At 35.9% G+C, this 25,182-nt stretch overlaps 1 protein-coding gene across 1 annotated transcript in view; it reads left to right on the top strand.

Moving 5' to 3' along the window:
• aacs (acetoacetyl-CoA synthetase) overlaps positions 1–24,637 on the top strand; it is a 68,925-nt gene extending 44,288 nt beyond the window's left edge. Inside the window, exons 11-18 of the mRNA XM_056457479.1 lie at positions 1,790–1,854; positions 5,609–5,731; positions 14,718–14,831; positions 17,202–17,327; positions 17,821–17,890; positions 18,047–18,105; positions 19,586–19,788; positions 19,887–24,637. Of these exons, the coding sequence (XP_056313454.1) occupies positions 1,790–1,854; positions 5,609–5,731; positions 14,718–14,831; positions 17,202–17,327; positions 17,821–17,890; positions 18,047–18,105; positions 19,586–19,788; positions 19,887–20,024 (898 nt within the window). The 3' untranslated portion in view covers positions 20,025–24,637. The remainder of the gene's footprint in view (positions 1–1,789; positions 1,855–5,608; positions 5,732–14,717; positions 14,832–17,201; positions 17,328–17,820; positions 17,891–18,046; positions 18,106–19,585; positions 19,789–19,886) is intronic.
• The last annotated feature ends 545 nt before the right edge of the window (positions 24,638–25,182 follow it).

The raw sequence follows: 25,182 nt of genomic DNA, 5'->3' as shown, positions 1-25,182 counted from the left end.
TCAAAGGAAAGTGAGTGAGTGTTTTCGTGGTTGTGTTAAATAACTTTAATAATTAATAATGAGGGTTAATATGAATTATTTTCAGCCTTTGAAGTTGTGTGTTTACATAAAAGGCCCGGGTATTCAATCTGATCACAAGTGAACGACATTAAAGGTGTAATTAACCCAAAATTGAAAAAGCTATCATCATTCCAAACCTGTTCAACTTTCTTTCTGCTGTTGAACACAAAAGAAGGATATTTTGGTGATGTGCTTTGGGTCATTGTCCTGCTGGAAGATGAACCGCCGCCCCAGGCTGAGGTCAAGAGCACTCTGAAGCAGGTTTTTATTCAGGATGTCTCTGTACATTGCTGAATTCATCTTTCCCTCTATCCTGACTAGTCTTCCAGTTCCTGCTGTTGTACCATGTTTCACTGTAGGGATGGTATTATTTGGCAAATTCCAGGCAGGAAGTGGCTTCCGTCTGGCCACTCTACCACACATGCCTGATTGGTGGATTGCTGCACAGATGGTTGTCCTATACTGTTAGGTTCTCCTCTCTCCACAGAAGAGCGCTGGAGCTCAGACAGAGTGACCATCGGGTTATTGATCACCTCCCTGACTTAGGCCCTTCTCCTCCGATCACTCAGCTTAGATGGCCAGCCAGCTCTAGGAAGAGTCCTGGTGGTTTCAAACATCTTCCACTTACGGATGATGGAGGCCACTGTGCTTATTGAAACTTTCAGAGCAGCAGAAATTTTTCTGTAACCTTCCCCAGCCTTGTGCCTCGAGACAATCCTGTCTCGGAGGTCTACAGACAATTCCTTTGTCTGTCAACTCTGGGACCTTATATAGACAGGTGTATGCCTTTTCAAATCATGTCCAATCACATGAATTTGCCACAGGTGAACTCCAATTAAGCTGCTGAAACATCTCAGGAATGATCAGTGGAAACAGAATGTACCTGAGCTCAAATTAGAGCTTTACGGCAAAGGCTGTGAATACTTGTGTACATGGGATTTTTCAGCTTTTTATTTTTAATAAATTTGCAACAATTTCAAAAATCTTTTTTTACATTGTCATTATGGGGTATTGTGTGTAGAATTTTGAGGAAATAAATTAATTTAATACATTTTGGAATAAGGCTGTAACATAAAAATATGTGGTAAAAAGTAAAGCGCTATGAATACTTTCTGGATTCACTGTAGATGCTCATGTGGTCAGATGCATTAGAAAGACCACCAACAACCACCTACTTTCTGCCCATTAAGCGTGTAAAATGGGTTATAGTCACAATTTAAAGCTTCATAGGATTGAGCACTTTCCAACATGATACAAACTTTATGAAATCAACTCCACTGCAATTCCATTAAAACTGCCCTGGACAAATGGAGATTACACTAACACAACCATGTTGACAGCATTTAAGCTGTCCACGCTCTTCAGATATTGCTCTGTCGTGACCTTCGGCCCCTGATTTCTGACCGTGAGTGATTCCATCAAGAAACGCCTGCCCGAGGCCACTGCAGGTCAACGGGCCCTTTAGATCAATTCCACCTCACAGGCAGCGAAAGTGTCCTGCTTTTTGTTCTACAGAGAAAGCGAGGAGATCTAGAGTGCTGTGAAAATGAGGTTTTCATGTTTGTCAGAGATGTGATCTAGTGCTGTGATTCCCAACAAAGGCTGCGAGTACCATTTGATTCCTTCATCGTCTTTTATTCGTCATTTTAGGACCGCCGTTTTGCTTTTATGCAGGCAAAGTATGTATATAAATATTAACATTCATTCTTTTCACATTGTTTTTGGACAGAATCACAATTTTTGGGACTGGAGCGAAATGGTTGGCTGTATTGGAGGAGAGAAATCTAAAACCAGGTGAGCTGCAGAACCATTCAATTTAATATAGTTTTTTGTCTATATAAGAGTACTCATTACACTCTAAAAATGATTTTTGCTGCTTGTTTTAAACATTTTTTTAAAATGACATTTAAATTTAAAGGAGACATAAAATATCTTGCGGAGGTAAAGCCAAAATTGGTTTTAAAGCCATTAGTTGACTTTACTTAAAGAAAGAGAGTAAACCCATTGCCTAAAAATTATTAAAGAGCCCATATTATGGGTTTTTGAAAGTGACCTTCCATGTAGTGTGTAACACAGCTCTAAAACTGTTGTTGGAGACCCTTACAATCAAAATATGTCCCTATTTCATGTATAATAGAGGCTCTTTAAGTAACTGATTTATGTGTATGATTATAAAAATTTTGTCAACTTAACCATTTCAAATGACATTGATTTATTCAATTTAAAGTCAACATTTAGCTTTTAAGGCAACGGGTTTACTCCCTTTATTAAAATAAAGTAACTAATCACTTTTTACAGTGTGTTGAGAACACAAAAAGAGTCATATTAATATAAATTTTGTCAAAATAAGTAATGCCTGTCGTCTTAAATAAAGTATTTTTTCCAAGTAAATATTGCTTGAATTTTTTTCATGGAATATCCACAGTCAGTTATTAATTTTAATAACACAAATCTGCGTCTTTTTGAGTGTGTTAGTACAGCAAGACCTAATTCAGATTTTGTTTACCACATTTTTGCTTATGTTTACATTTTACGGATGAAATGTAAACCATCATTATACAATAACTTGCCTGATTACCCTGACCTGCCTAGTAAACCTAATTAACCTAGTTAAGACTTTAAATGTCACTTTAAGCTGTATAGAAGTGTCTTGAAAAATATCTAGTCAAATATTATTTACTGTCATCATGGCAAAGATAAAATAAATCAGTTATTAGAGATGAGTTATTAAAACTATTATATTTAGAAATGTGTTGAAAAAATCTCTGTTAAACTCCGTTTTTATATATATATATATATATATATATATATATATATATATATATATATATATATATATATATATATATATATATATATATATATATACATATATATACATATATATACATATATATGTATATATATACATATATATACATATATATGTATATATATATATATATATATATATATATACATATATATGTGTATATATATATGTATATATATATATACATATATATGTGTATATATATATGTGTATATATATATATATATATATATATATATATATATATATATATATATATATATATATATATATATATATATGTGTATATATATATGTATATATACATATATATATACATATATATACATATATATAAATAAATAAATAAAACACTTTTCTTTTACATGCATACACTTTCTCTCATTTTCTCTCTCTCTCTCTCTCTCTCTCTCTCTCTCTCTCTCTCTCTCTCTCTCTCTCTCTCTCTCTCTCTCTCACGCATGTATTAATTTAGCTTCAATTTCCTTTCCAAGTACTGTTACTTTTGACATCATCTCTACTTCACATTCATTTCCCCTTCTTTCCCAGCAGTCTCTAGATGCCACTGACTCATTCATTAAACCGCATTTGCGTGCTTGTGAATATTCAACAATAATGAGACAGACTGAAAGTGAATTAAAAGCAATTTACAGTGGAAGATGGAGTTTATGCATAATGTCTGCCATGGGAGCAAGCAAGTTAGGGTTTTTGTTGTTTTTCAAGAGTATGTTTGGTTTCTTAGGTAGAGTTTTATTTTTAAAGGGCTAATTAACAGCTTATTAATAATGTGCATTAAAAATAAAGTTACACTTACACTTTAAAATTTTTTTAAATATCACTCAATTTAGTCATACTAAATCAAAGGAATATAAATTCAATTGTAGCTGAATCAAATAACAGTGAGTATTAAATATTATAATGTTACATTGCAAGGGGACCTATTATGCAAAAATCACTTTCATAAGGGGTTTAAGCGCAGTTGTGTGGCAACATTCTGTCAATATAACATGCTCCTAATGGTCCACTTCATAAAAACAGTCTGCAGAAACACTTTGATTGACATTTTACCTATGTACATGTTATCAGGGGTGAAAAAAGCCCCACCCATTAGTGACATCGCTCTCTCTCATTAACATGTTTTTAAATGCTGGATTAATGCGCAATATTTTTATTACAACCGTTTTGCAAACATGTTTTATACTATTTCAAATATATACTTGTTGTCCATGCTGTATGTTATAAGTGCACATACATTGTTTACCCATAGTGTTTACATAATACAGCAAGTAATACAACAAGCTTTTGCAGCTGGACGTTACTTTATGATGCCCTTGATGGGTGAACATTAGCCAGTGGGGGAGTGTCTTTTGTCTCTCCCGGTGTGGATTATTCATGACCATTGTCACTTCCATACATACAGTATGCAGACCCAAAACAAACTTTATAAAATGTAAATCATTGTAATGTTTTCTTTGAATAAGAGAACAAAATTATTTTCACATAATTGTGAAGTAAGTATTCTAGCCTACAGGACTGATTACTCAAAAGTCTTATTCGGGCCCATTCAGTGTGGTTTTTTGGACCTTATTTCAGCTACATTTTTTTTCTCTAAAACCTACTAACCACGCATACATTTTTTTTCTAAAAAACTTAAGCATGTACATCCATATTTCTCACCTATTTCATATATTATAGTTTGTGCTGAATACAAAAAATACATGTTGGCCAGTACTATGTAATAAGTAGCTGAAATAAGCACAAATGTCAGGGCATGTCAAAACATAGGGGCCCCAAAATCATTTTAGACCCCAGAGGGTTAAATCTGCCACTATGCTGACACACAGGCATTTATAGCTCCTCCCTCTTTTGAAAAGAGCACAATCTCATTTGAATTTAAAGCTACAGTCACCAAAAAGACACAATAAGGATCAAACATTATTTATGGGAGCTGAAACTTCACATACACACTCTAGGGACATCAGAGACCTATTTTACATCTTATAAAAATGGGCATAATAGGTCTCCTTTAAATGTATGTAACATTAAATATTTTTTAATAAAATCAGTATTAAAATAATATAAGAAATATAACTATTTTTACAGTCCAGTTAAATCTCTAATAATAAAACTATTACTTTTACTGTATTCCCTGATAAACATTCTCTTTATCTTCACTGTCGTGTGTGTGTATGTGTTGGGGGTCAGAGATGTGCTTCCTGGCCCTCCGCTGTTCCCTTTGGCTGCTTGACATTTTGGAGTGACACCTGTTAGCCTGTGGGGTGTGGCAGTGACTCTGATAACCAGGGCGAGAGACCCTCTCTACACGGGACCCCAGGCGGGTGGCCTGGCATGTCGCCTGCATACATTTTTCAGCACAGTTTAATGCGCTTCATAATTCTGATCACTGTGAACCAACCCATCTGCCTCCAGAATACAAACCGAGCTGAGCTGAGCTTAGCTTTATTATTCAAGACTGAATTATAACAAATCTAAACAAGCTTGAATTTTTAAGCTAAACAAATGTATGCTGTGTCTAAGAATGATAACTGTCACTTCTGTTGACTATTGAATGAATATGTGGGCTTGTCAAGCTGATTTGAATGTATATGGCCATTATTGTTGTTGTTTTTTTATGTCGTACAAGTCATTTTTTTATTTAATGCAGTGGTTTTTTTTTTACATTGTAGTCTTAAGCATTTTTCATTAATGGATTGTGTATTTGTTTTCTGTTTACAGCAAACACACACAACCTGCAGACCCTCCACACACTCCTGTCTACAGGATCCCCACTGAAGCCCCAAAGCTATGAATATGTGTACAGCTGTATTAAGAACAACATGCTCCTGGGATCTATATCAGGTGTGTTCTCCTTTATCTCTTTCCGTCTTTTTTCCTTCCTTCTTTGCAGCTTTCATTTTTTTTCTTCCTTTTCTTTTTTCAGTTACCCTCTTGACTCTATCAGTTCCATATTTTCTTTCTTATTTTCCTGGTCTTCCTAACTTTTTTTTTTCCAGTTTCTGCATTTCCTGTTCTTTAGCTCTTCCTTCCTTCTGTCCTTCTTCAATGCCAACTTTCTTTCCTCCTTTTCCCTATATGTCTTTCTTTATTTTTCCGTTTCTTCCACCTGTTTCCTTCATTCTTTCCTTTCTACTTTTTGCATTTTCCCTTTTCTCTTTCAGCTCTACATTTATTCATTATCCTTGCCCTTCACCTATTTTTTTTAATTTTTTACTGTCTTTCCTTCCTTTTTCTTCTCCATCTTCCTCCCTTTTCTGCATTCCCTTCCTTTTCCCCCTGTGTTTTAGCTCTTTCTGTCTTCATTTACTCTTAATTTTATACTCCTTTTTCCCCTCTGTCTTTTTGTTGATCCATATTTCGTATTCCTCAGTTCCTTTTTTCTTCCTTCCTTCCTTCCTTCCTTCCTTCCTTCCTTCCTTCCTATCTTCCTTCCTTCCTTCCATGTTTAACCACATTTCTTTCTTTCTTTCTTTCTTTCTCTCTTTCTCTCTTTCTTTCTTTCTCTCTTTCTCTCTTTCTTTTTTTTTCTTTCTTTCTTTCTTTCTTACTGTTTTTTTAATCTTATCTTTCTTTCTTGCTTTCTTTCTTTCTTTCTTTCTTTGTCTGTCCGTCTGTCTATCTACATAATTTTATCTTTCTTTCATGTTTTCTTTCCTTTTATTGTGTCTTCTATCTATCCATCCGTCTGTCTATCTGCTGTTTGTCTGTCTGTCCATCTATCTACATAAAATGTTCTTTCTTTTGTTCTTTCTTACTTGCCTTGTCTCTTTTATCTATCCATCTATCTGTCCGTCCATCAATCCATCATGTCTTTATATCTGTTTTTCGTGTCTTATTTCTTTTTTTTTTCTTTCGCTCTTTTTTTCTTTCTTTTTCTTGTGTCTTCTATCCGTTCGTCCGTCCGTCCTTCTATCTATCCATCCATCTTATCTTTATCTTATCTTTATCTTATCGATCTAGCTTATCTGTCCTGTCTGTCTATCAGTTTGGTTCCCTATCATATCCTATCCTAGTCATCATACCTATTCCTCATATCCTGGTCAACACACTTTTCACTTTTCCACCAATCATCAGTCCTCCAGCTCCTCTTGATAGTACGGTGTGAGTGAGTGTGTGTGTCTGTGTGTATATGAAAGTGTGATCTCGTGCCTGCAGGGCCTTGCGGAAACAAATTAGCATCAGCGTTAACAGCTGTGGTGGACTGCTGATTTTGTGTGCATGTGTGTGTGTTTGTGACTGGGGTCTCGCAGCATGTCTCTCTCACACACCACCTGTGCCCAGTTTCTCCCTGCGGTTTCACCAGATGAGCTTTGCTCTCATGGCAGGTCAGCGGCAGCCTGCTACAGTCATGTTAGTCAGATTGAACCTCTCAGACCTGTTTTGTTATTTAACTACTTCTGTGGAGTGCCTGTTTCTGTGTAAGGTAAAATAGACAAAAAATTTGCAGCAGTGACATTGGCTGTTTCTCAGTTCCAAGAACGCAGATAATGGGCTTGCGTTCTTGTGGAGACCGGTCCTGCCAGGTTACCTCAGAAGAATGGACTCGGAGACCCCGAGAACGGATAACTCGCCCTGTGAGAAATGAAATGCTGCTTTCTTCCTGATGTCCACGTGACCTCCACATATTTTTAACAGCAACTTATTTAAACATTTATGCATTTATACAACGATTTATTGTTTTTCCCCTTTTCAATATATATATAACATCCACAAAAACCTTACAAAAATACTTTGCACAATACAAATAAAACAGATTTTAATACAGCAATTTAATTTCAGCAAATAAACTCTCTTAATGTGTTTATGCCTTTATTAAGATTTTCATGTTACTGTTTCAGGGTCTCATTTAGGGAAACTCCTGAGATAAATAAGTTATATCTCTGAAATGTAATAATAAATCTATATGTAAAATGCTGCGCTTCCAACCTCCTTTATTTAGCCGCAATTAATTCTGGGACTTCTCGAGTGAGTTTTCCACTCAAGTCTGCATCAAATCATCCTTGATATGCATTCATTCATTAATTTTTCTTCGGCTTAGTCCCTTTATTCAACAGGGGTTGCCACAGCGGAATGAATGGCCAACTTATCCAGCATATGTTTAACACAGCGGATGCCTTTCCAGCTGCAACCCAGAACTGGGAAACATCCATACACACTCATTCACACACATGCACTATGGTCAATTTAGCATATTCAATTCACTTATAGCGCATGTCTTTGGACTGTAGGGGAAACCGGAGCACCTGGAAGAACCCACGCAAACACGGGGAGAACATTCAAATTCCACACAGAAATGCAAACTGACCCAGCCGCGACTTGAACCAGCGACCTTCTTGCTGTGAGGCGACAGTGCTTACCACTGAGCCATCATGTCGCCTGCATTCTCTATATGAAGAACGCATACGGGAACTTTCACTTGTCCTCTGTTCTTATGGTCTTGAGCATTGGAGCTGGACTTTGGCGGTTGATGATGATGTTACACAAGAACACAGTGTTCAAACGCATATTGAGAAACAGCCATTGTTATACTAAACTGAATTTTCATGAACATTTTAGTTTAGTGACCAATTCAAATTATTAACTAGTGGCTTAGAACCTGACTATTATTAATATATTGACTGTTTATTAGTAGTTAATAATTTCATATTCTGCATTATCTTATTCTACGTTTCTAACCCTGCCTAGCTGGGAGCTAGAATTATGACAAGTAAATTTGAATGATCAGCGTTTTGGAGATCATCTGCTTTTCCCTGTGGATGCCCTCTGCCCTCTGCCCTCTGTGGATGCCTTTTAGCACAACCTGATTTTCGCAACTGAATTTCTGCATTTTGATTTGCAGATATTGAATTGATATTCTGAATTTTTTCATCTTGAAAAATTTTAACCGTATTTTTATAAAACGAATATCTGCAGTCTAGAAATTCTGAACCAAAAAAAAAAATGTAGTTTGAAAAGACGTGTCTCAAAAAAATCTACTATTAACAATCAGTTGTGTTAAATTTCCAATGTTCAAAATTTTAAACTATTTTAAATGACATAAGATTCAGTTGAATCAAAAAACATTTGCCAATAATTCCTATTTACACAATTCAAATAGTTTTGTCGTAATATTAGCTCTACAGAGGGCTTGACATTAACACCCTGCCAAATGCGGGTAAATTTCAGCCATGGCGGGTAAGACAGCCGCTCTGGCCGGTTAAAAATAATTTTTAAATTGTAGTTTTCTTAAAAGGGTTAGGGTTAGGGTTAGGTTTGACAATAAAGATGGCCCAATATGCGTGCAAATCTTAGAATCGAGAAGCAGCACATAATAATTGTGTTCGTGCAAGCAAAAGAAGGCAGATAACTACAGAATGAGAGGGTGATCACCTCCGCACAGGTGATGTGATGCAACTGTTTAAAAGTGTGCTCCTGTTTCCTTGCGCGATGGCGCGGAGCAACCATTCCTTCATTGGTTCCTTGAAACGCAACTGGTGCGATTAGTTCTCTTTGAAATAGACTGGACAAAAAGCGATGCTTGCACCCACAGTCCTGCTGCTTTCAAGAGCTCCAGATTAAAAATATATATATCCTTTTGTAAGCAGCAGCAGTTTCTTTCGCTTTAAACATTCTTTGAACAGATTATTATGAGCCTAACGTTAACCGTGTGCGTGTGATCATCCTTTAATTGTCACCTGCTTGCTTTTGCTTAGTTATTTTTGTTAATATGGTTTAATTATCATTGTTGTTACAAAAACATTGCTTTAATAGGAGATTAACTTCTCATTTATGTGTAGTTAACTGGTGATATTAGATCTATTTTTTAAATGTCAATTGTTTTATTTTTAAAGAAAGGTTTTGTTGAATTAAAAGTGCATGTATACAGCTATATTTAGCTTGTTTTGACACTAAGAACTATTTATTTATTCATTTTTGGTGTGCTCAGAGATAAATTTGGTAAATCCTTAATTTTGAGCCCTGAAAAGTCATGTAAAATAAAAACAATAGCAATGCTACACTATGAAACCACAGCCCATTTGAAATGAATGACGAGGCATGTGGACATTACACACAATTTAAATCAAGAAATTTTAGTATGTCAAAGTCAAATTTATGCAAATAGAATATATTTTCCAGACAACAAAATAGTGGGTAGTAATAATGGCGAGTGGCTAGTAATGTGTAAAATCTACTAGCCACAGTGGCTGGTGATCAAAAAAGTTAATGTCGAGCCCTGGCTCTATACTGTATATAATAAGAAATGCAGGGTTCCAAACAATTCCTTCATGTTGTCCAAACTCAAACAGATTAAGTCAATGCAGTCATTTTTACAAATCTAAGTAGATTGAACATTAAAAAATTAAGTTTTCCCAAAAAACGTAAGAATTGTGTTTTATATATTTATATAAATTTTATATATTTAGTTTGAACAAGTAGCAAAACATTTTGAGTGTTCCCAGTACCTAAACTACCATATTAACTATTATTAAACCACAAATTAGCCATTTATTGCGCTAAAAGTCATAGTCTCAATTGTAAGTCACATTGGACAAAAGCTAAATTACTAAATCTAATTGCTGGATTAATTGCTTGAATGTTTTTACAGTAGTTGAAATAACTGTAACTAAGGTATTTTGGTGGGTATAATGGTTTTAAGATTTCAACCAATCAACTCTCAGAATTTTGTTTAGATTCAGAATTAGAACATAAAGCTGTATTAAATGTAATGTTCCTAAATGAGTGACAGATAATGTGGTGCATTCAGAAGACATTTTTGCATATGTCTGCCAGGGAGACCTTTTGATTTGCCATTTGGCTCACATTTGATAACAAGACAGCAATCTGACTGAATTCTGACACGTTTACAGAGCACACGAGCCTCATAACTTTCCAGAAAAAGGCTTTGACTGACATTTCCTGACTCCAGAGGTTTTTGAAATGTCAGACTACCTGAAATTGTCCACTAAAAAAAAAACAGCTGCACAGATACACAATTCTGAGCTCAGATAGCCTACTGGCCTTCTGAAATCTGCTGTATCTCATATCGATGCTGCGTCCGCCTCCCCCTCCGATTTGTGACCTCTGCCAACCCGAAGCAGATTTGACCTTGACCCCAATGTCAAGCAGAGCATATGTGCCAGGGCTTGTTTCCCGCCGCTCCTGTTACTGTGCCAGTCGGGCTCCTGAGCGCAGAGGGGCATCTGGCAGGAAACTTTTAACACTTTCAGCCACCCAGAATCACCTGAATCCAATAGACCCCCCAATATCGCCTGCCATCTGTCACATGCACACATAAGAACACATGTATCTATCATCCCAGCAACCTTTCTCTCTGTCTTATTTATTCCTCTCCTGTTTTCCGTCTCTTTTATAATCTGATTTTACAGTTATTACATTTGTCAATTACCGAGGCCTATTTTTATTTACACCCGCTGCCATCCGGCACCTCCCCTCCCTGTTTTTCCTGCACAAAACCTCATTATTTTGAAATATTGATTGTCTGGCTTTTTCTTTTGGCTTGCAGTATAAATTTTCTGTCTCTCTGTGTTTCTCTGTGCTGGCATTATGGTAACTGAGTGTCTGAGCTGCACACATATGTTTGTCTTTATATTGGGTTACTCATTAAATCTAGGCTTAAACATATACTACACAAGTAATAGAGTAAATTATGATGGAAAAAAACTCATTACATTAATTTATGCACAACAAATTTGATGTCAATTATTTAAAAAAAAAAAGTGTTTCCTTCCAATAACAAAATAAACAGAACTAAAATGAGTGAGAAAACAGCAGATAAATGCAAATGCATTAAAATGAAAAACAAAATAAAACACTAGAACAGGGGATTACTGCATCCAAAAATCTTATACTTTGAATGAAAAATAACTTTGAGCCATTGTGTGGCAAATGGCAAAGAAAGCGTTCTTGCAGGACTCCCAGAGTCCAAGATTCTTTGGATTCATCTTCAATGCCTCCTCCATTATACCCCAGACATGCTCAATATTATTCATACCTGGTGACTGGGCTGGCCAATCCTGAAGCACCTTGACCTCCTTTGCTTTCAGGAACTTTGATTTGGAGGCTGAAGTATGGGAAGGAGCACTGTCCTGCTGAAGAATTTGCCCTCTCTTGTGGTTTGTAATGTAATGGGCAGCACAAACATCTTAATACATCAGGCTGTTGATGTTGCCATCCACTCTGCAGATCTCACACATGCCCCCATACTGAATGTTACCCCAAACCATGAGTTTTTCTTCACCAAACTAGACTGATTTCTGTGAGAATCTTGGATCCATGCGGGGCCTTCTGCAGTAACTGAGATTACTGGCATGCAGTTCAACAGATGATTCATCGGAAAAATCCACTTTTCCAAATGATCAACTAGAAGTCAAGTTATTATTTTGTCAGAGAAATAAGCAATGCCACATTGCTAATGTTAACTAATGCCACAGACGGTCTCCTGTGTCGCTACGCTAATGACATCATACACCCTTGATTTACGGTTTGATTTTATAGAAAGCAGCGAAAAACCAAAGATGCTTTAATATGTTGTGTGTTTTATTAGACTGCACAGGGTAGCAATATAACAGAACCCTAACATGAATTTAGGCACAATCCAAATTCTACCCCTTACCCCTACCCCTCGTTTTGTGCGTAGGGGTGTCCCTATTCTCTTTAGCTTGAAGGCGCAGGGCTAAGAGGAAGGGCTAGATACCCCTTGAAACTGAGATTTTTCAGGACCACACTCGAAACCAAGGGGTACGAAACTTTCCCAGAATACACCAGCTACAACAGCAGCATGGCTGCATAAGCGAGTCAGGAGATGCACAAATTAGTATTTTTTTTGTGATTATTATGAATTTTTACAACAAACAAGCACATGTTTTAATATATTCATTCGTGTTTTACCGTCATGGTTTAAAAAAAATAAAGCTAATAAGGCTAAATTAAAAAACTAAATTTTGTAATACATAATAATAACTCCTGTATAGCAGTCCCACAACATTCTGACACTCGATGACACCCGAATACCCTGTCCCTGACCTTTTTACAGTGTCTGCTATAATGTTAATGTTGCTTTCGTGTGTTTACATAGATGAATAAGACCATGGTGTTAATGCACAGTTACAAGCTTATTGCCACATTATATCGTTATGCTAACATGATATTGTTTCCTTCTGTAATTTCCTGAAGGTAAATACCAAACAATAACTCGACTAGAAAAACTACAGCAGTCACCATCGTTGATCTCATATGAAGAGATTGCGATAACACATGATGATGTGTGCAGATGCTGTCCAATTTATTAGGGGTACATTTTGAAGCCCTTCCCCTTCACACTCAAGGACAAAGGGGAAGGGGTAGGGGTACAAAAAGAGAATTGGGGCTTAGTATGATAAAACAGCGCTGCTTCTTCCCTAAATAACCACAAACAGAATAACCGTAAGCGGCCGAATGTGGCATAATAAAAACTTCCTTCCCCATCTCTCATCAGCAATTGCTTCAGCAGTCTAGTTTTGCTTTGACCGCTTTCAGCCTTACTCTGCTTCATGCTACAATGATAATAAGTTTAAATACTTCTCATCTATGAACATGATTTCTGCTGGAGTCCCATTGGATGTAATGAATACAAAAACTCCCATAATTCCACACTTTGTCATCGCGTCATCAAACTTTGTTGTTTGTTGTGAATGTGCACCCTCTAGTGAAAAATTACATACTGTGCTTTTATATTAGGATTAGAGGAGCCATATTACTTTTCATTTAATTATAATGTTTATTTGTATACTGATTAGTTTGGGTTTCACAGTGACGTTTAATGTTTTTAGTCACGTGGGCCTACCTGGCACCTGCTAGAACAAATAAAGCACGTGCACAATCACACAGGTGTTAGAAGGAGAGAAGGAGAGTGGGGTAGCTGTACTTTTTGTTGACCGCCACAGCACACGCAACAACGCAACATCTTGGGCGCAGCGTGTCTGTCTCAGCCATCAGCGCGTCACAAATTAAAAGGACCCTCACTGCCTCTCTAGCGACTTGAGGACAAATCAGGAAGTCGCAATAAGGATATTTGAATATTAGGATTTTGATAGTAGGAATTTGCACCTATAATTTTCCAATCATATCACATTCATCTGTATATATGGTTCTGTTGAATGCTTAATTCTGATTACACTTGCAGTATACATTATAGATCAGCTTTACAACATCAAACATAAGAAACAGATTATAGGCTATGGCGTTATAAGAAAACAATGCATACCATATGTGTAACTACTACTACACTTCATCTTGAGGCAATCAGCCAATGTGACCTACAAGCTTGCCACTGGATAAATAGAAATGTTATTTTTGTTTTGTATTGTTGCTACTTTAAGTTTCTCCCCAACACTTGATGCTTCTTGCTCTTGTTTTTTGGCTACTGTTTAAGGTGTTTTATATATAAATATCTACATAGGTATCATGTGGGCTTGTTTTAAACCTGAAGGAAGACTTCAGTTTGTTGTTCAGCTTGTTCCTTTTGCTTTTATGGTGTCTGAAAACAGATCTTTAGGGAAGTCGGCGAACAATAAAGAAAGATGAATGAGCAGCAAAGCTACTGGCAAATTATGCACAGTTTGCATTGATAAAAACATCCAATCACTTCCTCCCCAAAAAAGTCATCGAAATATGTGAAGTTTTTATGCTCTTGAGATATTTTTCTGCCTGAAATGCCTTTTTTATATTGTAAAACATGAAAGATCTGTCTCCGTCTTTGACTTTATCCTAAAACCGATGAGATATTCTTCCCTTAAACAAGCTGACTACCTTTAAAAACTGCATATTTACAAATTGGATGTTTCCTCAGGTGGCACAGACATCATTTCATGCTTCATGGGTCAGAACATGACGGTGCCTGTTTACAGAGGAGAAATTCAGGCCCGAAATCTGGGCATGGCCGTGGAGTCCTGGAGCTGTGAAGGTGAGATATTGCTTTTATTTATCTGTGATTTTTACAGGCCAAGACATGGAGATCTTTTTAATGTAAATTACATATTTGTAAATAGAAAAAAAAAGTAAAGAAAGAAAATCTTTAAAATTTGATTACAAATATTTATAGATTTTTTTTAAAACCAAGTCAATGTGTTTCCATCCACCTATTTTTATGAACATTTTGGATATACACATAAAAAAAAAAAAACAGTTGATGGAAACGCCAAGTTGCACATACATTTTGAAACTGTGCATAAAAACATATGCTCATAACGGAATAGGATAAACTTTTTATTCGATAAGATGAGCATAAACTATGATGAAACCACTTTTACCGAACAAATTCCAGTATGCACATTTAAAAAGTCTTTTGATTTTGTTATAAGAGATCAAGTGATGATAAAAATGTGTGTCGATGGACCAATCAGCAGGCTGAGCACATTGTAAAACATCTAAAAATGTTGTTTTGGTCATTCTAAAACGCCTTAACCATTTCAGTATTAGTGTTATTATATTATTAACAACCTCCAGAACTGTCAAGAGCGTCTGCGCTCTGCGTCTTCAAACGCCACCACATGTTCATTGCGTGTCGGCATGCTGTCTTCAGAGGTGAAAATCATTTATTAAATAAAGAAAAGATTTACGCAGCTTTTGCTACTGCAGCAAATTCCGTTTTTACTGTTGAAATTTGGAACCAGTTAATCAGGAAGGGATGATTTTCTTCTCTTTGACTCGTTGGATGGAAACGCTGCTTTATTCGCACGTCTTTTATGCAATATTACAGTTTTGCGCGTAAATTGAATTAGCATTTTTTTGGATGGAAACATAGCTACTGATGAATAGAATAGACTTTTATTGTCATTACCTTGATTACAAAAATAAGCAATTGTTTCACATTAATAGGAAAAAATTTAGAATATTTATAATATAAATTTTTATTTGAATAAAGAATGGAGTTATAACTGCTAAAATGTATATTTTCCATTCTGAGAATAAATTGTGTTATACTATAAAATATAATAACATTTTTTTAAAAGTATACATTTTTAATAACAAATGCAGCTCCGGTAAATTTAGAAGACTTACACCAATCATTAGAACAAATGTCTAGATACATAAGAAATACGTTAATAAATTAGAAAATGTTTGTTTTATAAGAAATATTTTTTATTAAGGTTCCACCTGCACAGTTTAGTCAACTTTTGTATAGCAGTACTATTCTTAATTGTAACAATAGGCACGCATCAAAAGGACACTCTTCAAAAAGTAAGGTAAAGCAACGAATTGCAATGTACAGATTAATTAAACATGGAATGAATTGACCTTGGACATTATACAGTGGGGGAAATAAGTGTTCAACACGTCACCGTTTTTCTCATAAAGCATATTTCTAAAGGTGCTGTTGACTTGAAATGTTCCCCGTATGTTTGTAACAACCAAAGAAATCTGTATATGCAAAGAAAACAATATTAATTATTAGATTACAAGTCATGTTGTGTGTAATAAAATGAAATGACACAGGGAAAACTTATTGAGCACATGAAGAAAGGGAGGTGTAGAAAGGCAGTAAAAGCCCAGACAGCAGCTAAAATCTCTCAGTAGTTCTTCAGCAACCCTGTGCCCTTTGTCATTGTAAATTAATATTAGTTGCTTCAGTCCAACATCATCAAGCTGATTAGGATAAAAGCAAAGTGGACATTTCAGCAAGACAATGATCCAAAACACAGCCAAGAAAACTCTCAAATGCTTTCAGAGAAAGAAAATCAAGCTGTAGAATGGCCCAGCCAATCACCTTACCTGAATCCAATAGAAAATACAAAATAAAGATCAGATTTGATAGACGAGACTCACAGAAACATCAAGATTCGCTGTCTTTAAGCTGCCATCACCACAAAAGAAAAATAAGGTTTCAATGTCGAAGAAATATTGAATGTTACAGTATTTAGTAAATTGATACTTTTGATGTTTTAAACAAATTTCCAGTTCTGTTTTTTATTGCATTGTGGTTTAATGTAAATTTGACTTTTTATTTGGTTTTGTTATGGGTTCTATTGTTATGGTTTACTGTCAGTTTGTCTTTTTTCATTAGTTTTGGCATTGGTTTCGATTTAAAATAAATGTGTCTTTTCGTTTAGTTTTGGTATGTAAATTTCTCTTTTTTCATTTGTTCGACTCGAGGAAGAATATCCGCTTCCTTGGTTATGGCTAATGTGGATCTAAATAAACGATTAATAAACAAAAGACAATTAACAGTAAAATAACACTTTTATAAGCCCCTTAAGGTGATGCATTTGTGACTTATTTGTGGTTTTCGTCTTCATACTGCTTATAGCCCTGTTGTGTATGGTGTGTGTTTCAGGTAAGCCTGTGTGGGGTGAAAGCGGTGAGCTGGTGTGTTTGAAGCCCATCCCATGCCAGCCCACTCATTTCTGGAACGACGAAAACGGCAGCAAATACCACAAAGCCTACTTTTCCACCTTCCCAGGTAACCCTTCACCTGACACGACAGTCGTCGGCATCATTCCAGAAGCGTTTCATTGCCTACAGAAGCTCACAGACGCACTCTGTTACCTTCCATCAAAGCTTTTAAGTTGCAAAGTGGAAATGCGTTTTCTCTCTGATTTAGAAAACAAACGAGCCGTCCGTTTGATTTGGAAAACAAACGTGCCACATCGGTTTGTTCAGAAGAGGCTGCAGCTTTCCTGCAGTATTGATTAAATGATTTTTGAGGGCAAAAGGGGGAAAAACAAGAACCTGCCAGCTTTTGTTAGCATTAGAAAAAAAATCTCCTTGAAGCCTTTTTGCTGTCAGTTTGGAGAAGTAGGAAAAGGCCAATCGGGACAGTTGGGCCTCATTAGCGTTCTCAGGCCTGCTAGCGGTCAAACCGCTCTGCTTGGATACACAGTTACTATTTCTTTCTGTTGTTGTTTGTTCATTCTACTCAGTGCATTTGTTTGTGTGTTTACCTCCTCATTCAGGAGTCTGGGCGCACGGTGATTACTGTAAAATAAACCCTAAAACAGGAGGAGTCGTCATGCTGGGGAGAAGGTAAGACTTGCTTTATTGTGTTGCAGGTTTTGATAATCTTCTCTAGTTTTTGCTTAGATGCTTCTAATGTTGCTGTGTTATTGTATGATTAGAGTGATTAGTTATGCTTGTAAATTAACTAAAAAAACACACTTTTTGGTTTGTCTGTGATTGCAGTGATGGAACCTTGAATCCTAATGGTGTTCGGTTTGGGAGCTCTGAAATTTATAATATAGGTAAGAAATGATTTTTCACAATATTTAGACTAGTTTGGATCAGGTGGATTTAATATGCTTACTTTATAAACCGTTAACATTCAAATACCACATTAAAAAAGTATATATACAAAGAATTGCTTAGGCCAGGGGTTCCCAAACTTTTTAGCCCGTGACCTTTAAAATAGCAACGCCAGTGACTCGCGACCACCAATATGTTATATAATATTTATAATATAATATATACAAACGCAAAACGGCTCAAACACACCAATAGGCCCAATCTAACGCCATTCAACGATCATCCTTCATGCTCATCCTCCACCCTGGTGCCATGAAATCAATCTGCTGCATCTGACCCTATTGCTGTGTCTTTAATATAACGTAATGAGACCCCAGGGGTTGCAATCCAATGGGAAAAAATGTGTGTTGTTTTATTACTATTAATATAAATCTAAATATGGTAATTATAATAGTTTCATAAATTGAATTAGATTTTTGAAAATAACCAAGCGATCCCCGCTCAGTATCCTGCGAACCCCGCCACCCACCCACCCACCACCCAACCCACCACCCATCAGGGGGGTCCAGACCCCCACTTTGGGAACCACTGGCTTAGACCACACTTATTTGATTGAAAATGCTGTAAATGTAATATTGTTAAATTTTAAAATACATGTTTTCAATTTTAATATCTTTTCAAATAAAATGTATTTCTGTGTTGGCAAAGCTGAATATTCATTCAGTGTCTTGTGATTCTTCAGAAATGATTAATATAACTTGACTTTATGCTGAAGAAACATGGCTTATCATTCAGAAACAGTTTAAAATAATGTGAATTTGGAATTGTAATAATTTTATATTAGAGTTTATTATATATTGGAATATAAAAATATTATTTGCAATCCATGGTGATTTTGTTTCATACTCATTTCACCTATTTTTATACTTAACCTTTGTTATTTAATGGAGTGTTTCTCAACCATGTTCCTGGAGGACCACCAGCACTGCATGTTTTAGGTGTCTCCTTTGTCTCTCACACCCTTTACTGGTCTTATAGTCGCTGCTAATGAGTTAATGATCTGAATCAGGTGTGTTTGGTTAAGGAGACATGGTGCAGTGAAGGTGGTCCTCCAGGAATGTGGTTGAGAAACACTGCTCTAGATGGCATACAGCTGCGGATATTCTCATCAAAATAATGTACTTTTTGTGACACCGTACAACAATAAATGATATTTTTACATTACTGCGAGAGTTGCGTTTAGGGTTGTTGTAGGGTTAGATGTTAATAACATGAGTAATTTTTTAAATAATATGAATAATTCTGATTAACTTCAAGCTGCTGCTGTATCCCTTCTAGCAGCAACCCCAAAAAACCTCAAGAATCATGTTGTTTGATCTCATTTTAATTAAATAGTTTAATTTAAAAACAGCCCATGTTAACATTATAGCAAGACATTTTTTAAGACGCCCCCCTTTTATGCTTTCTCTCTTCTGCCAGTTGAAGCCTTTGACGAAGTGTCCGACAGCCTTTGTGTCCCTCAGTACAACAGTGACGGAGAAGAGAGGGTGATTCTGTTTTTAAAAATGGGACCCAATAAGAGCTTCAGCCAGGAGCTAGTAGGAAAGATCCGCGGTGCTATTAGAGTAGCTCTCTCTGCACGACACGTACCAGCCTTGATACTGGAGACCAAAGACATCCCGGTGAGCACGGCTGCACATCTTTTTTTCACTTGTCCTCTCTCTGCCTCCATTTTCTGCACTTTTCCGCCTGACTGACTTTAAATTTGCTTTGCCCGCAGTACACTATCAGCGGAAAGAAGGTGGAAGTTGCAGTAAAGCAGGTGATTGCAGGTAAGGACGTCACTCAGCGAGGGGCCTTCTCAAACCCGGACTCTTTGGACCTTTACAAGAACCTACCTGATCTCCAAAACTTCTGAGGTACTCCTGCAGGTTCCGTTCGAAGGAACGCCTATTGGACCATTTGGAGGGAATAAAACATTGAAGCTTTTTCTGCACATTGTGGCACTTAAGCAAACTCCACTGGAGCCAATGGAGTTTGAACATGCAACACCTCCCCAGAAGTGTTCCTCTTGGGTAGAAAGTTGAGAATGGCATTTTAGGAGATTGCAGTCGGGATCTCAAAGGGACGTTTTATCTGCTTTCTGTTATTGTGTTATTCCCGAGAGATGTACATCACAAGCAATTCCCAAATCGGATTTCCTTAAGGGTTAGTTCACCCAAAAATGAAAGTTTGGTTAATAATTTCTCAACGTCATGTTGTTTCAGAAGACAAATTAAGATATTTTAGACGAAATCCGAGAACTCTCTGACACTCTATAGCAGTGTTTCTCAACCATATTCCTGCAGGACTACCAGTTCTGCACATTTTCCATGTCTCCTTAATCAAACACACCTGATTCAGATCATCAGCTTATTAGCAGAGACTGAAAGGCCTGAAATGGGTTTGACAGACAAAGGAGACATCCGAAACATGCAGTGCTGGTGCTCTTCCAGGAATGTGGTTGAGAAACACTGCTCTATAGACAGAAAAAAAGACCATAACATTGTCAAAACCTTTCATCTGACTTCAACTGTGACACAAAGCTGCAAGAACAATTTTATGCACCAAAAAAACTGTAAAAAAAAAAAAAAAGACTGTTCACCAGTGCATCATGTCAGGGTGCATGTTTACTACAGGAAATCTGGCGTTCATGTGTTGCGCTGCTTACTCTAATGTAGTAAATATGTACCTTGGCCTAAAGCGGAACAAAAGAGATTGGTGAATATAGTCGTTTTTACATTTTTTTTGCTGCACAAAAGTGCTTTTGGAGCTTTGTATGATTACAGTTGAACCACTGAAGGGCACATGGAATGTTTTGACATTGTTTTAGGTTTACTTTCTGATTTAATGACTGTTTCTGTCTATATTTGTGTTCTGAGGATGAATGAAGGTCTCAGGGTATTGAAACAACATGAGGGAGAATAATTAATAATGAATTGTTGAGTGAACTATCCCTGATCTCCCATGTCAGTCTCATAGTTTACCTCTCATGTTTGGATACATTGTCACTTTAACCCTAATGAAAGTGTTGGCAAATTTGTCCATGATTATTTCAGTGCTTAAAAATGACCAAATTTATGAGACGATTAGTCAGATATACTGATATGTTACTGAAATTTAGGTTTTTTTCACTTGTGGTAGCCATTTCTCCAGTAGAAATACTGACTTCTTGGGACAAACCAGCCATTTTACGAAAACCGCATTTCCCCAGTTGGTACGAAATGTTGCCATAATAAAGTCAATGCAACTTTTTCCAATTCCAGTTTAAAAACAAAACCAGAAGTGTATTTTTTGGAAGCTATATTATCAGTAAATAGTGTTTCGTCACATCTGCTGAATTTCTATTGAATCACAATGTCCAGCACTGGATTGAAGCTCATATAGGCCAAAAATTCTTGTAGATTCTTGTATATTTTTACATATATACTGTATATATTGTGTGCAGCTGCATGTTGCTTGCTACACCATGCCCCCCTCTTTTCACAATGACACTACTTGGTTCTTTCGGTACGCCTTATATAAGCTTGTGAAAAGTTTTCATCAACAGCCGAAGCTCATCTTCATTCTTTGAGCCTTTCTTTGGTGTATAGCTTTATCTCTGCCGTCCCCAAACACGTCGGCTTGCAATCTAATTCTACATGTGTCTCATCTACACATTCACAGACTGTCGCTGTAGGCATTGCCTGTATGGGATTCCTCTATTACATTTAACCCAATGCATTTTTCATCAGAATACTGCGCACATACAGAAACGTTGTGTTTATATTTTGCTACCAGAGTCCGTAAGATGGTTCCAATGACATTATATTCAGATAAGCGTGTATTATTACATTAGATCACGAGATTGTATATGTTTGTATTAGGAGTAAAAGGGAAGAAGTCTGCAAAGTCTAGATGTATAGGATATAATATGGAAGGTTTTTTCTTGTCACATGGATTCTTGTAGTTTTAGTTTAACATCTGAAATTGACTGTTTTTCCTCAGAACTGAGTTTACATCCCACAAATTTCAGTTACAAACTCACTTTTTTTGTGTTATAAACTCCTCAAACTCTTTCAAATCTCACAGTTCTGCTTTTTTTCCTCAAAATTGATGTTTGTGTTTTCTGAATTTCAAGATTACAGCTTGACAATTGTAAGATACAAAGTCAAAGTTGTGAGAGATCAAGACAAAGACATCAGAAGAGCAAGATATAAACTCAGAATTGCAAAAAGCCCAAAAACAAAAATGTAGTTAAAGCTTGTTAGCTTACTATTCTGAGGAAAAAACTGAGTTGTGAGTTTACATCTCACAGTTTTGTGTTTTTCTCTCTGTAAAAAGTTATATTTAAGTCACAGTTTTCAATTTTTTTTTAACCCTGTGACGGAATGAGGCGTCCATAAAATAATCTAAAACTGCTAGGAAAAATAGCAAAAACTGATTTATGTTGTATCAGATTCAAGCTGTTTGACGTGTACTGATGATGCATTATACTTGCTTTGCAGCATATCACAGAAACATTTATCAACACATTTCACAGTAACCGACTTCAGCAGGCCGCCATCCGGAAAATATTGTTTTTGGTGACACTGAGAGAGGATATGCTGCAACCGCTCACAACCAAGCCAGAAAAAGTGCTGCATTTTAATCATTTTAAAATAATTCTGTGCTAGTAATGTTATTTCAGCAGTTGTTCACAACTGGGAAGCCTTACAGGCTAGTGTTGATGTACATTTCATGTTTTTATGGGTCATATTTTTGGGAGCTGTACATTGTCTTTATTTTTGGGGTGATTTTGTCTCTTTTTGAACATGGGTCTGTTTGCTTTTGGTATAATGTGATCTGGGTTTGTTACATGTTTGGAAATATTTTTTAAAGCTTTGAGTAAATCAGTGAGGACTCTTATTTGATTATCTTAAAGCAAACTATGTACTACAGACTGACACAAAGTGTTCATTTACAGTTTTTTTGTATTTTGTGATTCAGAGTTTTTTTCTGTTTAAACACTGACAACTTATGAAGTTGGAAAAAAAACAAAAATTTTGTATTTGAGTTTGAAATAATGTATTTTGGTCATGATCATGTGAATTAATGTACAAAACAGTCCAGCAAAATTTTTTGTTTTAAAGTATTGTATTATAGGTGTTATACAGACGTTTACTGTAGTCGTCTTGGCTAAAAAAAGGCTAAATAAACAGAAATGAATGACTACCCATATAAAGTCTGTCTATTTGACGACTACTTGTGGGCTATTCTTAGATGTCTACTACTATCTTAGATGTCTATTTAGCCTTGTTTTAGCCAAGCTGTCTACGTTTAGATGTCTATTAGACGTCTATTAAACACAAAATTGTTTGCTGAGAGAGTAATCACCTATCAGTACTTTAGCCTCCTGTTTTGCATAATTATTTCAATAAATATTTTCTTATACATTGTTTTACATGACTAAAAGAACTTTCTTGCACTCGAAAAAAAAGACTTTGCTGCTTGTTAAAACTACTTTTTTTTTTTTAAATTTGTTGAAAAAATACAATTCTTAAAGTTTATGTTCAATCCACTTACATTTTTTTTAATATTAAGTTAAATTAATCTATTTGTGTTGGAACTACATGAAAATATTTTGTGGAACCCAACATTTTTTACATAAATTGTTAGAGCAGAGATCAAGGTCCTTTAATACAATTCAACTTCATGAATTAACAGAAAGCACCTTTAAATCACAAAATCTAGAAACTGATAATTAACAGATATTTTTATCCATTATAAGAATCGGTAGTGTGACTGTGACCCTAGCCATATTGATGAGACCTAAAATTCCGTACTGGCCCTTTAAAAAAGGCTTGTTTTCCTCTTAAAATGAGATGGTTTGGTGTAGTGGTGCAGATGGCAAGCAGTTGTTTGGATCGCTTGAATTAAATCAGTCCTTATTTCCGCTTCAGACAAGCAGAGACTGGTCTGTTTCACCTCATGCCCACCCTTGTGCCACCATATGCCCCATATCTGCTCAGTTTTGCTGACAGGACTCTCGATGGACATAGGGAAAGCTATGGCAAATCCAAATTCATTGACAGTGGATTTTACTGTATTTGTCGTAAACATTTTTTGTCCCCCAATGTTTATTACATTTTTCAGTGCGCTCAGCAATTTCATGAACATTCCATGGAGGTCTATTCCATTTTATTACAGTGTTGCTTTTTGATACATGGAAATCGTTTTTGTTTAGGACCTTAAAATTGTATTACATTAAATGTATTTGGTGTATTACTTGTCAATGACAGGTGCTCTCTTCTCGGTGACTAATGTACTATTCCTGCTTTGAAATAATATTATTGTACATCGCTGAATGTGAAGAATGATTACTAATATGGTCGAGAATATATTTGTTTGGAATATATTATGCCTGTATAGTGTATATGAGTGGACATCTTAAGTTGTCCAATAATCGCATACATGTATTTCATGGATAAAGATGCTTATTGTAGTCCCGATTAAACAGCTGAGAATTCATAATGTGTGGCATGATGTGATTTTCTTCAGATTGTTTGAATTTACTTGGTTATTTTTATGCTTATATATGATATAACATATGATTTCAAATAATTACTTGGTCATTGGTAACAGTGTCATTAATCAATCAATATTTGTGCATTTTGAACTTATCGAAGTTGATAATTACACAAAAAAACTTTGATCAAACATAGCTAATTAAGTTGTTGTATATTTGTCTCTATTATGTATTTATTTTTCACTCTATTTAAGTGAACTGACATATTGTTTAAATTAAAAATCTACACATATTAATGTTAAATAATAATATTAATAAGTGTTTATGTATTATGTATACAAGTATTTATACCATTGTTAATATAAGTGTTTTTTTTATATTTATGTGATATATATATCCAGATAAAATATCCAGTGAGCAGCAGTCCTGTGGGCGCAAATGCCTTGTTGATGTCAGAGGAGAATGACCAGACTGGTTCCAGCTAATAGGAAGGCAACAGTAACTCAAATAACCATTTATTACAACCGAGGTATGCAGAAGAGCATCTCTG

The sequence above is a fragment of the Danio aesculapii genome, chromosome 5 (genome assembly GCF_903798145.1).
Source record: "Danio aesculapii chromosome 5, fDanAes4.1, whole genome shotgun sequence".
In the NCBI taxonomy this organism is placed as follows: Eukaryota; Metazoa; Chordata; class Actinopteri; order Cypriniformes; family Danionidae; genus Danio; species Danio aesculapii.
This window is presented reverse-complemented; position numbering and strand designations above follow the sequence as displayed.